The following is a 14138-nucleotide window of genomic DNA, read 5'->3' as shown; positions in this document are numbered from 1 at the left end:
GTGCAGTGGTAATGTCATTGGACTAGTAATTCTGAGGTCCAGGCTATTGATTTGGGGAAACAGGTTCAAATCCCACCACGGGAGCTGGTGGAATTTAAATTCAATTAATAAAAACCCAGAATTGAAAACTAGTCTCAGTAATGGTGACCATGAAATGATGATCAATTGTTGTAAAAGCCCATTTGGTTCGCTAATGTCTTTTAGGGAAGGAAACTGGCAATCCTTATCCATTCTGGCCTACATGTGACTCCAGTTCCATACAATGTGATTGAATCTTAATTGCCCTCTGAAATGGCCAAATGAGTCAAGGCAATTAGGTCTGGACAACAAATGCTGGCCTTGCCAGTGACACCCATATCCCGTGAAATTTAGGCCACATTAACACAACGGAAACTGATGGATACAAAGTAACATGTTGCAAAACATGGTATGTGAAATCAGGACTGTCACAGTCCATTGTAGAGCATCCAATTGGAGAATATTTATGATCATTACAGATGCTGCAATATATAATTTTTCAAAACATTACACCAATCAACCCCAAAAAATCTGTATTTCTTGCTAAAATTGGAAAATGTGTTAAAAACTAATAAAACATATAATTCTTTTGACTGGATCAGTAATTGTATATCAATGAATATAAAACTGCTTCATTATGAGAATTCTATGCTTGAATCTGGTAATAATTGAGCTGGTTCGCACAAAAGCCTTCCAGCAAAACTACTGGCTCAAATTCATACCTTCTCCTGACACATTTCAACAGATTATCTGCCTTTATAGCTCATACACCTTCATGGATGCATTGCTGGAACATTAACGGCTTGGGAACAGGTTGCTTATTCACCTCTTAATTTTTGGTGCAACAGCATTTTGGTGAGATACATAGCATGCTTGTCTTTGAGGAAAATCTAGGTCATTCTACATTTGTCCCAAAACTGAAGAACCTTGAAAGATCTTAAAAGCATGTATTCAAAATCATAAATTATAGCATTCCTTCACAAACTTCTTCAGCAGTAGCACACAGCAACTTAACAGGCAATTTTAGCATTTATTTTCATTTAAATTAAAAATTATTTTTAATTATTTACTAGTTTTGAAAAGGCAGATGTGACACTTAAAATTGCTCATTTGGAATACTGAGTCAATATGGTGGAATGTGGGTTTGTAACTAACAGTCCCCACATAAGGTTCTTGGTACCAGCAATGCCACCCTGGGGATCTCAGCAGAAGTCAGGCGCTTTTCCATTGAAAACAGTGGAAAAATTAAAGGTATGTGGTGGCCCAGCTATTCCAGTTTCACATTAGCATTTATGGAAACATGAAAAGTGGTCTTTGACTATGAATAAAGCTCAGAGACCAAGACGTTCAAAAGAAATTTCAATGCATTTTTAACCAGCTGGAAATTATACCACTCATATTGAGTTTTTTGAGCTGAAACAATTTGAGAGAATATCACAAATCCTTTTTATCCAGTTAGGATAAACATGAGGCACTCAACATGTAAGATTCTTTCAGATTGTTTCTTTTAGAATATAAATGGCAATAGAACTGTTCTTTTCAAACAAGAGCAGCTGTGCCACATTGTCGGTTCTTAATGTGACTGGCCCTGGTAAACAGGAACAGCAGGCAAACTTCTTTATAAATAAAGTAGATACAAAACCTCTGCAAAAATAACCCTAATCTGGAACAAAACTGGTTCACAACTAATGTAGACATCTGAAGCTTTCCTCTCTCAATCATCCAAATCAAAAATATACTATATAAATAATCAGTCTTCTTCGTACAAATATTCAAACTACTCTGTGTTTAGGGTAGAAAGCAGGACAAGCAAGGTACAGATAACCCTAGTGGGGGTGGGGTGAAGGGATTGAAATAGGCTAAAAGGTAAAGATAAAACAATGGATGGAAATACATTTAAAAATAATGGAAATAGTTGGGAAAAGAAAAATCTATATAAATTGTTGGAAAAGACAAAAAGGAGGGGGAAAAAACGGAAAGGGGGTGGGGATGGAGGAGAGAGTTCCTGATCTAAAATTGTTGAACTCAATATTCAGTCCGGAAGGCTGTAAAGTGCCTAGTCGGAAGATGAGGTGCTGTTCCTCCAGTTTGCGTTGGGCTTCACTGGAACAATGCAGCAAGTCAAGGACGAACATGTGGGCATGAGAGCAGGGTGGAGTGTTGAAATGGCAAGCAACAGGGGGGTCTGGGTAATGCTTGTGGACAGACCAAATGTGTTCTGCAAAGCGGTCACCCAGTCTGTGTTTGGTCTCTCCAATGTAGAGGAAACCACATTGGGAGCAACGAATGCAATAGACTAAGCTGAGGGAAGTGCAAGTGAAATGCTGCAAGTGAAACTGCACATCCATTGTTTTATCTCTACTTTTTAGCCTTTTTAGATTCCTTCACCCCACCCCACCCTGTACCTTGCTCGGAAAAACTCAGCAGGTCTGGCAGCATCGGCGGAGAAGAAAAGAGTTGACGTTTCGAGTCCTCATGACCCTTCGACAGAACTAGGCAAATCCCAGGAAGGGGTGAAATATAAGCTGGTTTAAGGTGGTGGTGTGGGGGGGGGGGGGGGGGGTGGGGCGGTTGGGTGGGGGGATAGGAGTGGAGGGGGGTGGTGTGGTTGTAGGGACAAACAAGCAGTGATAGAAGCAGATCATCAAAAGATGTCACAGACAGCAGAACAAAAGAACACATAGGTGTCGAAGTTGGTGATATTATCTAAACGAACGTGCTAATTAAGAATGGATGGTAGGGCACTCAAGGTGTAGCTCTAGTGGGGGTGGGGGGAGCATAAAAGATTTTAAAATATTTTAAAATAATGGATTTTAAAAAATCTGCCCTGTTTTGTATTTCCAGCATCCGCAGTTTTTTGTTTTTATCTCTGTACCTTGCTCGTCCTGCTTTCTACCCTTAATTAGCACATTCCTTTAGATAATATCACCACCTTCAACACCTCTTTGTCCTTTTGTCTGTGACATCTTTTGGTTATCTCCACCTATCACTGGCCCTCTATCCAGCTCTACTCGTTCCACCCACCCCCCCCACCCCACCGCACCCCCAACATTAAACTAGCTTATATTTTCCCTCTCTTCTATTTTTACTTAGTTCTGTTAAAGGGTCATTCGGACTCGAAACGTTAACTATGCTCCTCTCCATAGATGCTGCCAGACCTGCTGAATTTTTCCAGGTACTTTTGTTTTTGTTTTGGATTTCCAGTATTCAGTTCTTTGCTTTTATCGATAAGCCACTCTATCATAATATTACAGCATTACCTGATGTACAGCTGTCATCATCCTTTAATAGCACATAGAAGGAAAACTACCTGGGGACACTAATCCTTTAAGGAATTTGCATCCTGTGTCTCATTTATATCAAGCATTAATACATCGAGTGGTGACTGGCAAAAGGAAGACACACTGGGTCAATTATAAATATAAATATATAATGAGCCCTCAGCTCAATGCCTAAAGGAAGCAGCATTATGGCCGCACAGAACAGCACATATTGTTGAAATAAAACAATAAAAAGGAGCTTAACCCCAAGCCACAAGAAGTCAAAAGGATAAACAACTGGTAATCTAGGATGGAGCTTGGCACAGGGCAGATTTTCAGGCCCTGCCAAGGTCAGGAACGGAAGCTGATCCAACTCAAGAACATTAGCACCAGCTAAACTGCCCGCTTCTCAGCACCGTTCCCGATGTGGGGGAGGCAGCCAATTGCATCAACGCTAACAATAGTTAAAGGAGGCCGATTAGGATTTCCAACTCAACAGCTCCTCCCAGTTAGCTGGGTGTGGGTGCAGCCAAAGTCTGCCCTGCAGTGGGATTCTCCCCCTCCACCCCCATAGTGGTAAACTGGCTGCTTTTTCTATTGTTTAATTGATTTTAAAAAAAGTTGGTGAGAGGGCATCTTCATTTTGAAGTGCCTACTCAGTTACTTAACCTTTACTGGAGCTACCTTTGAAGTTGCTCCTCTGAAGCTGTAAGGCTTTTGATTGGCATTTCAGCTTTGAAAGCCCGTCTGCCACCCTTAATAGGACAGGGAACCTCTATCTCTATGCCAATTAAGGGAGAGCCCCAGTCAAAATTCCAACAAGTGGCTGCTTTCCTCTGGGGGTGAATTTCAGAGCTGGAAACAGTGCAGTTTGACATCTGCAAGGCAAAAATTCAGCCCATAGATTGAAAAAGATCATAACCAAGGTAGGTCTTTATTTAAAATAATAAGGCACTTTTCAATATCCATATGGAAGAGGAGCATTCCAAAGTATAGAACAGAAATTGACTGTGGCAATCTAATCTGAGGACTGCATTTCCAGTGCAAGTTGCAGCAAAACACTTGACTTCCTGAGTTGTCCAGTCAAAGGTTAACGTTCAGTAAAAGCATGGAAACCACTCCAGCTTGTCTCGTATGCAGCCTTGGATGAGTGCAGGAGCTGCTCACTATATAAGAAAGCAAAATGATGGGATAAATTTATAAATGTATTTTTATGTTAAAATCTAGGGTCATATACAAATTTACTTCATGGAAGAATCGTGAGGTTGGTGACAAATTTGAACAGTGTGATAGTTTGATAAAAATAACCCAAACTCACTGGAACCCATGGATTCTTCAAGCAACGTGAAAGGTGTCTCAACGAGCTTATCCGTGTGAAACTAATTTTGTCGACTGATGAGCTACATAGCCCAGAATGACCTCCTTACATCCATGTCTTCGTTAACATTTCCTGCGTAAGCTTAATTCTCTGGCTTACGATTTGTGGAGGGCTCTTTCGCTAGTTGTTTGAGATATTTGTTTCAAGATTCAAGCTGTAACATTATTGTAAACCAGAATCCATCTCCAGTGAATTAATTTTGTTGTCAAATCTTTATTCTTAGATTGGAGGAAGCATCATACCTCAAGAATGATATGACGCTGGGTCAAAATCCTGGAACTCCCTCCCTAAAAGCATTGTGGGTGCACCTACACCACAGGGAATGCAGCGATTCAAGAAGGCAGCTCACCACTATTTTCTCAAGTGTAATTAGGGATGAGCAATAAATGCTGGCCTAGCCAGTGACACCACACCCCGTAAATGAATTAAGGAAAACACTAAGTGAGACGCCCAGAGCAAGTGAAATATGTTTAAAAACTAGAAACTGGTATTTCAGATGGCTGAAACAAGATTAATTGAAAAACAGAATACTGCAGATACTGGAAATAAAAACAGAAAATCTTGGAATACTCATCAGGCCAGGCCGCATCTGTGGAGTGTGAACAGAGTTAACATTTCTGATGAAAGATCTGAAAAGTTAAACTGTTTCTCTCTTAAGCAGAGGCAGGTCGATTGCAACAACAATCTCCTTCTATAGTTGGCAATGTTTTACAATAAATAGAAACACACTATAAACATGGATTGCAAGAGAAGAAAGACTGAAATGAATTAATCACGCCGTATACAATTGCCTTCATTTTAGGAATTGGTTTGTATGCAGGAAATCTAAACAATATTTCTTCACTAATAATTGATTGCTGAAAAAAATATCCAATGTCATGGACAGAATTTGCACGTTTTCTTATTGTTTGTGACCAAAGTGTTTCGTATGCGAGGTGTGTGTATTTTTACCCTCCGGGTGGTTGTCCTAATTTAAATAACCCTAGCAGCAAGCTGTTCTGAGAGTTTTAAAAACAAAGGTTATTAAATATCTCACACTTGCCCTGGAGGTTTAAAGTCATGATGCATCACACACTTATCACTCACGCAAAGGTTCAATGCAGAGGAAGAAAAAATATATAGTTAGGAGGTATAATTATCCCAGTCTCACTTTTGTGGCAAACCTGTAGGTTCTTACATGAGTTGATGCTTTGAGTAAATATCTTATAAGCAGAGGGTTCTCAGTAAGCTGTGAGACTTCTTGCAGTTGATTTTCCAGGAGGTTGGCTCTCAGGTGAACTTGAATTTGGAACAAGTTGCAGAGAGTCCTTTTACCACTTTTAAAAGCTTTTTATTACCTTGACTGCTTAGTTGACTGCAGCTGCTTTGATGACTTTCTGTTCGTCTCTGACTCTGCAGAACTGATTTTTTCTGTTTTAAGAGCAGGCAAACATGCCTGTTACAAGTCCAAAGTCCTTTCCCAATGAGGTGGTGTGTTTGACCTTTAAACATCCTGTGTTATGGCTTTTCACACATTGAGAGTTTGATATAGCCAAGGTCTTTGTGTTTGGATGAGGGGCCATCACAATACAGTGAAAGGTCAATGGGGCCATCACAATACAATGAAAGGTCAAAGGTCCATTTTACATTCGTCTAACACCCATTAAGTTTCTATGTCCCCGGTGAAACATGGAGATAAGTTGTCTGCAAACCTCATTGTAGGTTTTGGTCCATCCTTAAACAATGAGATATGTGAATTTCACAAGTGGCTGTGAGGTCCCTTTCCTCAGGTCTATATCTAATCAGTATTTAATTGGGTATTGGCCGCAGACCCTAAAGTCTACAGTTTAAACGTCTATAGTCACATGGTATGCTGCAGCCATCTTAATAGCATTGGTGTTCACTTTTTAAATTATAGCTTTAAAATTTGTGATATTTTCAAGCCTGTACTGGGCATGATACCAAGTAAACCTGATTGTTGTTTTAACTGGAAATTTCATATCCATGGCATGGTTGAGCATTCCACGAGCATTTTTCCCAAATTAGCCCTATCAAAATTTAATCTAACAAGCAAAAAAATCACATCACTGGAGGCTATTATGTCTTACCTTAACTGCTACATTAAGCTTGGCTGTTTTTTTTGATGGTCCTGAGGCTTCATAGGTTTTTCCATCAACATCCACAGACATAGTGAAGACAGGTGCATGCACAGGACCAGACTGTGAAAGAAGCTTGTACTGCAGGCCAGGTTTAATTTGATTCAGTCTCATCAGAGCATTCATAGGTTGGTTAACATCTATTGCCTTGCTTTCCATTACTAGAAAAAAAGGTGTAAAAAAGAAAATCTCAGAACTCCTAAAAGCTTTGTTTTTGTTAGAAAACTTACTTCTAATTTAGAAAGAATCACAATATCCCCTTCTAAAACTTTAACATGAAGATGATTTAAGATGAATAAACCAGTTTTGATTTAATCTCGTTATTCTTTACAGGACTTACAATGTGTCCTCAGAAATCTGGCCGATCTTTGCTGTGTTGGTGCAGGCTCAAAGGGCCGAAGGGCCTCTTCTGCACTGTGAGATTCTGTGTATCTGCCAGATATTCTTTCAATGAAACATTCAACTGGCAAATTTCTGGGAACTGAAGTACAGTCTTATCTGCCCATGGTGCACTCTAGACATACAAATCTAATTGCAAAGCAATCTATGTACCGAGAAATTCTCACCATTATTGTTAGCAGGTCTACTTCTACCACCCTGTTCATTCTAATAGCCAATGAACTTGTGCTCCATAAGGTGTCCACAACCTTACTCCAGTCACACACAACCTAGTATATCCTTCACTCCTCATACTGGGCAACACATTGTCCCTCACTCCTTTTGCTCCACCTTTAATGGTGTAAAGAACATATCTTTTTATTTCTGTTGGACTATGGATTAAAATTACAATGGCTGCAGTTTGAAAGATATGTCCACTGGAACAGCATAAGGGATATATACAATGTTACTGTCCTGGAGCAGTGTGCCATGAAAGACGGGATGGTGCCAAGGAGGAGTCTGGTCCAATGGGGAACTGCCTGGCAACAACGCTTTAATTGGCTCCTGACCAGATGACCAGGGTTTGTGTGAGAACATTGCAGCAGAATAGCTCCTGGCCTGAAAGGGAAAAGACCTAAAACCTCTGCCTCAGGTGTGTGTAAGATTCCAGTAATCCTACAACAATAGCTAGCTGGCCTTTTCTCCTCATATCTCTATAACCTGCTCTCTCTCTGAAAAAGAGACACTGAAAGGCAAGTATTCAACCAGTGAACTAAAGACTGAAAGTGCTGGGAAGATCAGCTCGTGTCATCAACAAAGAACTGAAAGGAATTTGAAAAACATTGATCAAAATCAACCCATCGGATCCTGTACTCCGGAACTAGTGCTATTGAACTGTTTTGTCCCACCCTTAGAATCCATGTTTTTGTGCGTCCTATATATGTTGTATAGGGATTTAAGAAGGGGTAGAGTTTAGGTTATAGAGTTGGAAATTAGCAGTTCATATTTCTTTCTTTTGTCACTGGTTAAAGACAATTTGTTCAATAAACAGTTATTTAATTATTAAGTTTACAAACCTGGTGCTCGTATTTTGTTAACCTAAATTAAACAATTAGGTGGGTCGATCAAACTTTTTCATATTTGTCGCGGCTTGGAGAGCAGTAGGGCTTGATGTTGCAGCGCACTATCCCCAGTGGGTTGTGACAATGGTTCATCCCTTGGAATGTTTCTCTAGATCCCTATAACATTATCTGCTATCCAATATTTCAAATCCCTCTCTTTCATTGTGTCTTTGAAAATCTCCAATCTTTCCACTTTCTGTTTGGTCTCTATCTATCATCTTTTCTCTGTCTTTGGTTCCCTATCAACCACCGCTCTGAGCTACCTGACCAGCACTTCGCTATCTGACTAGTTCTCTGACATCAGCAACATTTAAAGAACTAATTCCTATCACAAACTTTGCAACTTGACCCAGATTTTGTCCACCACCCTGGCTGCTCATTAAGAAATAACCTTAAATGGCTGTCCTGTTTAAGGCAGGAGCTGAACTTCAAATCACACAGCCAAACATCAGCAAGTTTCCTTCCACATCAGTCTATACCTCACACCCAGCCCCACATCTTTGTCATGGCAGGCTCAAACTTTTTCATGTTCTCCTATCTGCCCCATTCTTTGGAAATGATTCTCCTTGTCAAACTCTATTAGCTCCCATCCCAACACCACCCCACCCACAACCCACTGAATTCAACACAATCTTGTTCCCTCTCTACCTTTGTGAACCACTTCAACCTTGCTCCCTGATCTGACTCCGGTCTCCTTTGGATCTCCCCTCTTCTTTTATTCCACTTCTATTAGTAAAGCCCTTATTATTTCAGCCCCATATTTGATCCTTCTTTTACCTTGTTAAAAGACACTATACATTGCAAAAATGAAAGCAAAATACTGGGGATCTAAAATAAAAATACAAAGAGCTGAAAAACTTAGGAGGTCTGGCAGCAACTGTGGAGAGAGAAACTTGGAGTCCGATATGACTTGAGTTCTGAAGAAGAGTCAAATTGGATTTGAAACATTAGCTCTATTTTTCTCTCCACATGCTGCCAGATCTACTGAGTTTTTCCAACACTTTGTTTTTATTTTTCATAAATGCAAGCTGTTGTTGCGTTATTGCATTGAGATTTCTCTCCCTGATTATGAGATATAAACTAAAAATGCAAGTTTTTAAAGGTATCAATACTCCATATGCCAACATGGTTTAGAGTTGCCCACTACTCTTTATTAGCCATCTTAAACAGCTTCCATCACTGCTAACAATGGCAGCAAGGTCAGGGAGAGGTGCCAGACAAAATGCGGTCCAAAAAGTCCTCAATGGCAGAAGAGGCGAAGGAAGACTGTGCATTTCATTGGCTGCGAAGGTGGAAGAAGCTGGCCCCAGTCATCATGGCTTGACAAATCACTGAAATCTGACCATCAACGCGTCAAGATCATGTGGACAATGACGCGCCCCAAGGTCCCCACGTTAAACAAAGTCACGCAATGCATTCTACAAGGGGCCATTTCCAAGTCCTGCGGTAATGGAGAACTGGCAATAGGGACAGGGCCATGAACCGGGGTGTCCCTAGTCAAGAATCTGCACGCGCTTGACAGATTGAAGATGGTCTTTGGACACCTGTGTTGGGGCAAAGGTGTCTTTGGGCAGCGGCATCTGAGCCTGAGCAGTCGTCTTCAGGATACCCTCTGCTCACACCAAATGAGGAAACGGGAGGGGACTAGAAAAGGTTCCTTGAAAATAGGCTGTCCCACTTTCTGCGGGCTGGGAAATTACACCCTGCTGGATTACTATTTTAGTGGTCAAAGAAAGAAGACTTTGCAACTTGGGAGTGTTAGAACACTCATGGATAATCTCAAGATTGACCATCAGGGGAAAAAAGAATTGCAATCGTATCATGTGAGCTATCAAAGCTCCAAATTGACACTGCTGCCCCTCAGTAAGGCCCATCTTCCATGGGGAGGGGCAGTGGAGGACCAAGCAGGGAGGTACACCTTGCACTGGAAAGGAAAGTTTGACAGCAACATTCGTGTCCGCGGTGCTGGTTTTGTTATCCGAAATAAGATCTTAGATGCGCTGCCAGAACTCTCCAATTGTATAAATGAAAAGCTCAGCCGTGATCAATATGGCACCTTCATCAGTGCTTACGCCCCGATCCTTGACTCCGATGAAGATGCTAAGGAAAAGTCCTACTCTGACCTTGATGGGGCCCTCACCGCCACCCCGAAAGAAGAAAAGATTATCATTCTGGGAACTTTAATACCAGGGTTGGTCGTGACTCCAGGAAAGTGAGGTGGGAAAAGCCAAGGCAAATGGTGTCCTCCTGCTGACAAAGTGTGCTCAACATGGCGTTATGATAATCCACACCCTCTTCTACCAGAAGGACAAATACAAAATCACATGGAGGCATCCTGGATCAAAGCACTGGCACCTTCTGGATTATGTCATTGTCTGAGTCAAAGATCTAAGTGACGTCTGTATCACCTGGTCCGTGCGGGTGACTGAAGTCTCCTGGACACATCATTGACTTGTTCAATCAGTAATGAACATCCACATAGCACCAAGGCATTGCATGACCTAACAGTCCAAGAGGAAGAGGCTCAATGTCTCAGCCCCAAAGCAGCCTGACCAAAGAGAGGAATTCCAATTGCAGTTCACAATCAATCTGGAAAATATTCAGATATCGAACGCAATTTCAAAACAATGAGAACAAATAAAGTAAGCTGTTTGAGGCTCCTGTGCCAAGACCATTGGGTTCAAGCATCATCATTGACAGGACTGCTTCAACGAAAATGATACTGAAATGTGACCCCCCTGGAACGAAAACATGCAGCCTTCATTGCCTGGCAGAAGAACCCAAGGTCGCAAGTCATGAAGGCAGCATTGCAACAGCTCATGGCTGACACTCAAAGACAAATCAGGAAGGTAAAGGACAAGTGGTGGGAAGAGAAAGCTCGAGAGTTCAAACAATATGCAAAAGATTTTTTGATGCCATCAGAACCATTTATAGGCCTAGGTCAAATGGACAAAATCCCCTTTGCTCCCAGGATGATGTTTCTCTTCTTAAGGATGACAATGCCATTAGTCAATACTGGAAAGAACATTTTCACCGACTGAATTGTGAATCCACAGTGGCAGCTGAACTCTCTAGGCTATCTCTCAGCATCTGGTAATGGTATTGTCACTGGACTAGTAATTCAGGGACCCAAGGTAATGCTGTGGGGACCCGGGTTTGAATCCCATTACAGCAGTTGGTGAAATTTGAATTCAATAAAAATCTGGAATTAAATGTCTAGTGCTGACCATTGCCAGGATTTTCCCCTTGGTGATTTGGGGGCGGGGCCCGCTTGCCAAGGGGAAAATGATGCGGGATGATGTCGGGAGGAACCCCCGACGTCATCCCGGATCCTTTAAATATTCACAAAGGCGTGTGGACAGCGAAATCAGCTGTCTGCTTAAACACCCTGCCCGACCAAGCTTAAGGCTGGTGGGCAGGCCAGGAGCCCCAGCTTCATTCACCGGTGGGGTGAAGTTTCATGTCCGTTTTTAAAAAATGTAATCAATTTTATGTGTTTATTATTAACATGTCCCATCTCATCACATGAGGGGGACGTTAATAATTTTAATATTTTTCAATTTTAGAGTTTACTTACCCCTCACGAATCTCCCTGAGACAGCACTTTGCCTCAGGGAGCAGTGCGCGCACTTGACAAATGGGGATTCCCTCCGCCCCCCCGCAGAGGAAGCGCTCGGGCAGGCTGCTGGGCGGGCCTTAATTGGCCCCCTCACTCAAAATGGCGGCGAGGTTTGGCTGCCCGCCCACCGCCGAGCCGGTGGGGCCCACCCGCCAGCCAAGGGCTAAATTCTGCCCCCTGAAATCATTGCTGATTGTCAAAAAAACCCATCTGGTTCATTAATGTCAGTTAGGGAAGCAAATCTGTCATCCTTACCTGGTCTGGCCTACATATGAATCCAGATCCACAGCAATGCGATTGACTCTTAAGTGCCTTCTGAAATGGCCAGCAAGACACTCAGTTGTATCATACCACTAGAAAGTCAAAAAGGGATGAAACCGGATGGACTACTCAGTATCAATTTAGGCACCCGAAATGACAACAGTAAACTCAGCCTTGTTGACCCCACAAAGTCCTCCTTACTAACATCTGGGGGCTTGGACCAAAATTGGCAGAGGTGTCTCACAGACTAGTTAAGTGACAACCTGACATAGTCATACTCACAGAATCATACTTTACAAATAATGTCCCAGACACCATCACTGTCCCCGAGTATGTCCTGTCCCACCAGGAGGACAGACCTAGCAGGAGGTGGTGGCACAGTGGTATACAGTCTGGAGGGAGCTGCCCTGGGAGTCCGCAACATCGAATCTGGATCCCATGAAGTTTCATGGCATCAGGTCAAAGGTGGGCAAGGAAACCTCCTGCTGATTACCACGTACCGAACCCCCTCAGCTGATAAATCAGTACTCTTCCATGTAGAACGCCACTTGAAAGAAGCACTGAGGGTGGCAAGGGCACAGAATTTACATTGGGGGGGGGGGGAGGGGGGGGCGGATTTCCACGTCCATCACCAAGAGTGACTCAGTTGCACCACTATAGACCGAGCTGTCTAATCCCTAAAGGACATAGCTGCTAGACTGGGTCTGAGGCAGGTGGTGAGGGAACCAACAAAAGGGAAAAACATAGAGATAAAAACAAAAAACTGTGGATGCTGGAAATCCAAAACAAAAACAGAAATACCTGGAAAAACTCAGCAGGTCTGGCAGCATCGGCGGAGAAGAACAAATTTGACGTTTTGAGTCCTCATGACCCTTCAACAGAACTAAGTAAAAATAGGAGAGGGGTGAAACATAAGCTGGTGAAATATAACCAGCTTATATTTCACCCCTCTCCTATTTTTACTCAGTTCTGTTGAAGAGTCATGAGAACTCGAAACATTAACTTTGTTCTTCTCCGCCGATGCTGCCAGACCTGCTGAGTTTTTCCAGGTATTTGTTTTTGAAAGGAAAAAACATACTTGACCTCATCCTTACCAACCTGCCTACCGCAGATGCATCTGTCTATGACAGTATCGGTGCGAGTGACCATCGCACAGTCCACATGGAGACAAAATCCCATCTTAACAATGAGGTTACCCTCCAAGTTCTGTGGCACTACCACTGTGCTAAATGGGATAGATTTCAAACAGATCTAGCAACTCAAGACTGGGCAACCATGAGGTGCTGTGGGCCATCAGCAGCAGCAGAACTGTACTCAACCACAATCTGTAATCTCATGGCCTGGCATATCCCCCACTCTACCTTTACCACCAAGCCAGAGGATCAACCCTGGTTCAATGAAGAGTGCAGAACGGAATGCCAGCAGCAGCATCAGGCATACCTAAAAATCAGGAGTCAACCTGGTGAAGCTACAATACAGGGCTACTTGTGTGCCAAACAGCATTATCAGCAAGCAATAATCAGAGCTAAGCAATTCCACAACCAATGGATCAGATCTAAGCTCTGCAGTTCTGTCACATCCAGTCGTGAACGGTGGTGGACAATTAAACAACACTGGAGGAGGCGGCTCCACAAATATCCCCCTCCTCAAAGATGAGGGAGTGCAGCATATCAGTGCAAAATATAAGGCAGAAGCATTTGCAACAATCTTCAGCCAGAAGTGCCAAGTGAATGATCCATCTCCCCAGCATCACAGATGCCAGAATCCAGTCAATTTGAATCACTCCAAGTGTTATCAAGAAATGGCTGAATGCAATGGATACTGCAAAGGCTATGGGTCATGACAATATTCTGGCAATAGTACTGAAGACTTGTGTTCCAGAACTTGCTGCACCCCTAGCCAAGCTGTTCCAGTACAGCTATAACACTGGCCTCTACCTGGCTATGTGGAAAATTGTCGTATGTCCTG

The 14138-nt window shown here is 42.5% G+C and overlaps 1 protein-coding gene across 4 annotated transcripts in view; it reads right to left on the bottom strand.

The window, feature by feature from the left end:
- LOC121280928 (spermatid perinuclear RNA binding protein) overlaps window positions 1-14138 on the bottom strand; it is a 182726-nt gene that overhangs the window by 32607 nt on the left and 135981 nt on the right. For all 4 annotated transcript variants that reach the window (XM_041193356.1, XM_041193359.1, XM_041193358.1 and 1 more), the window contains one exon: window positions 6744-6952. In XM_041193356.1, coding sequence (XP_041049290.1) covers window positions 6744-6952 — 209 coding nt within the window. The remainder of the gene's footprint in view (window positions 1-6743; window positions 6953-14138) is intronic.

The sequence above is a fragment of the Carcharodon carcharias genome, chromosome 8 (genome assembly GCF_017639515.1).
Source record: "Carcharodon carcharias isolate sCarCar2 chromosome 8, sCarCar2.pri, whole genome shotgun sequence".
Lineage (NCBI taxonomy): Eukaryota > Metazoa > Chordata > Chondrichthyes > Lamniformes > Lamnidae > Carcharodon > Carcharodon carcharias.
Note: the sequence above shows the minus strand (reverse complement) of the source record. Positions and strands in the feature narration are given on the sequence as shown.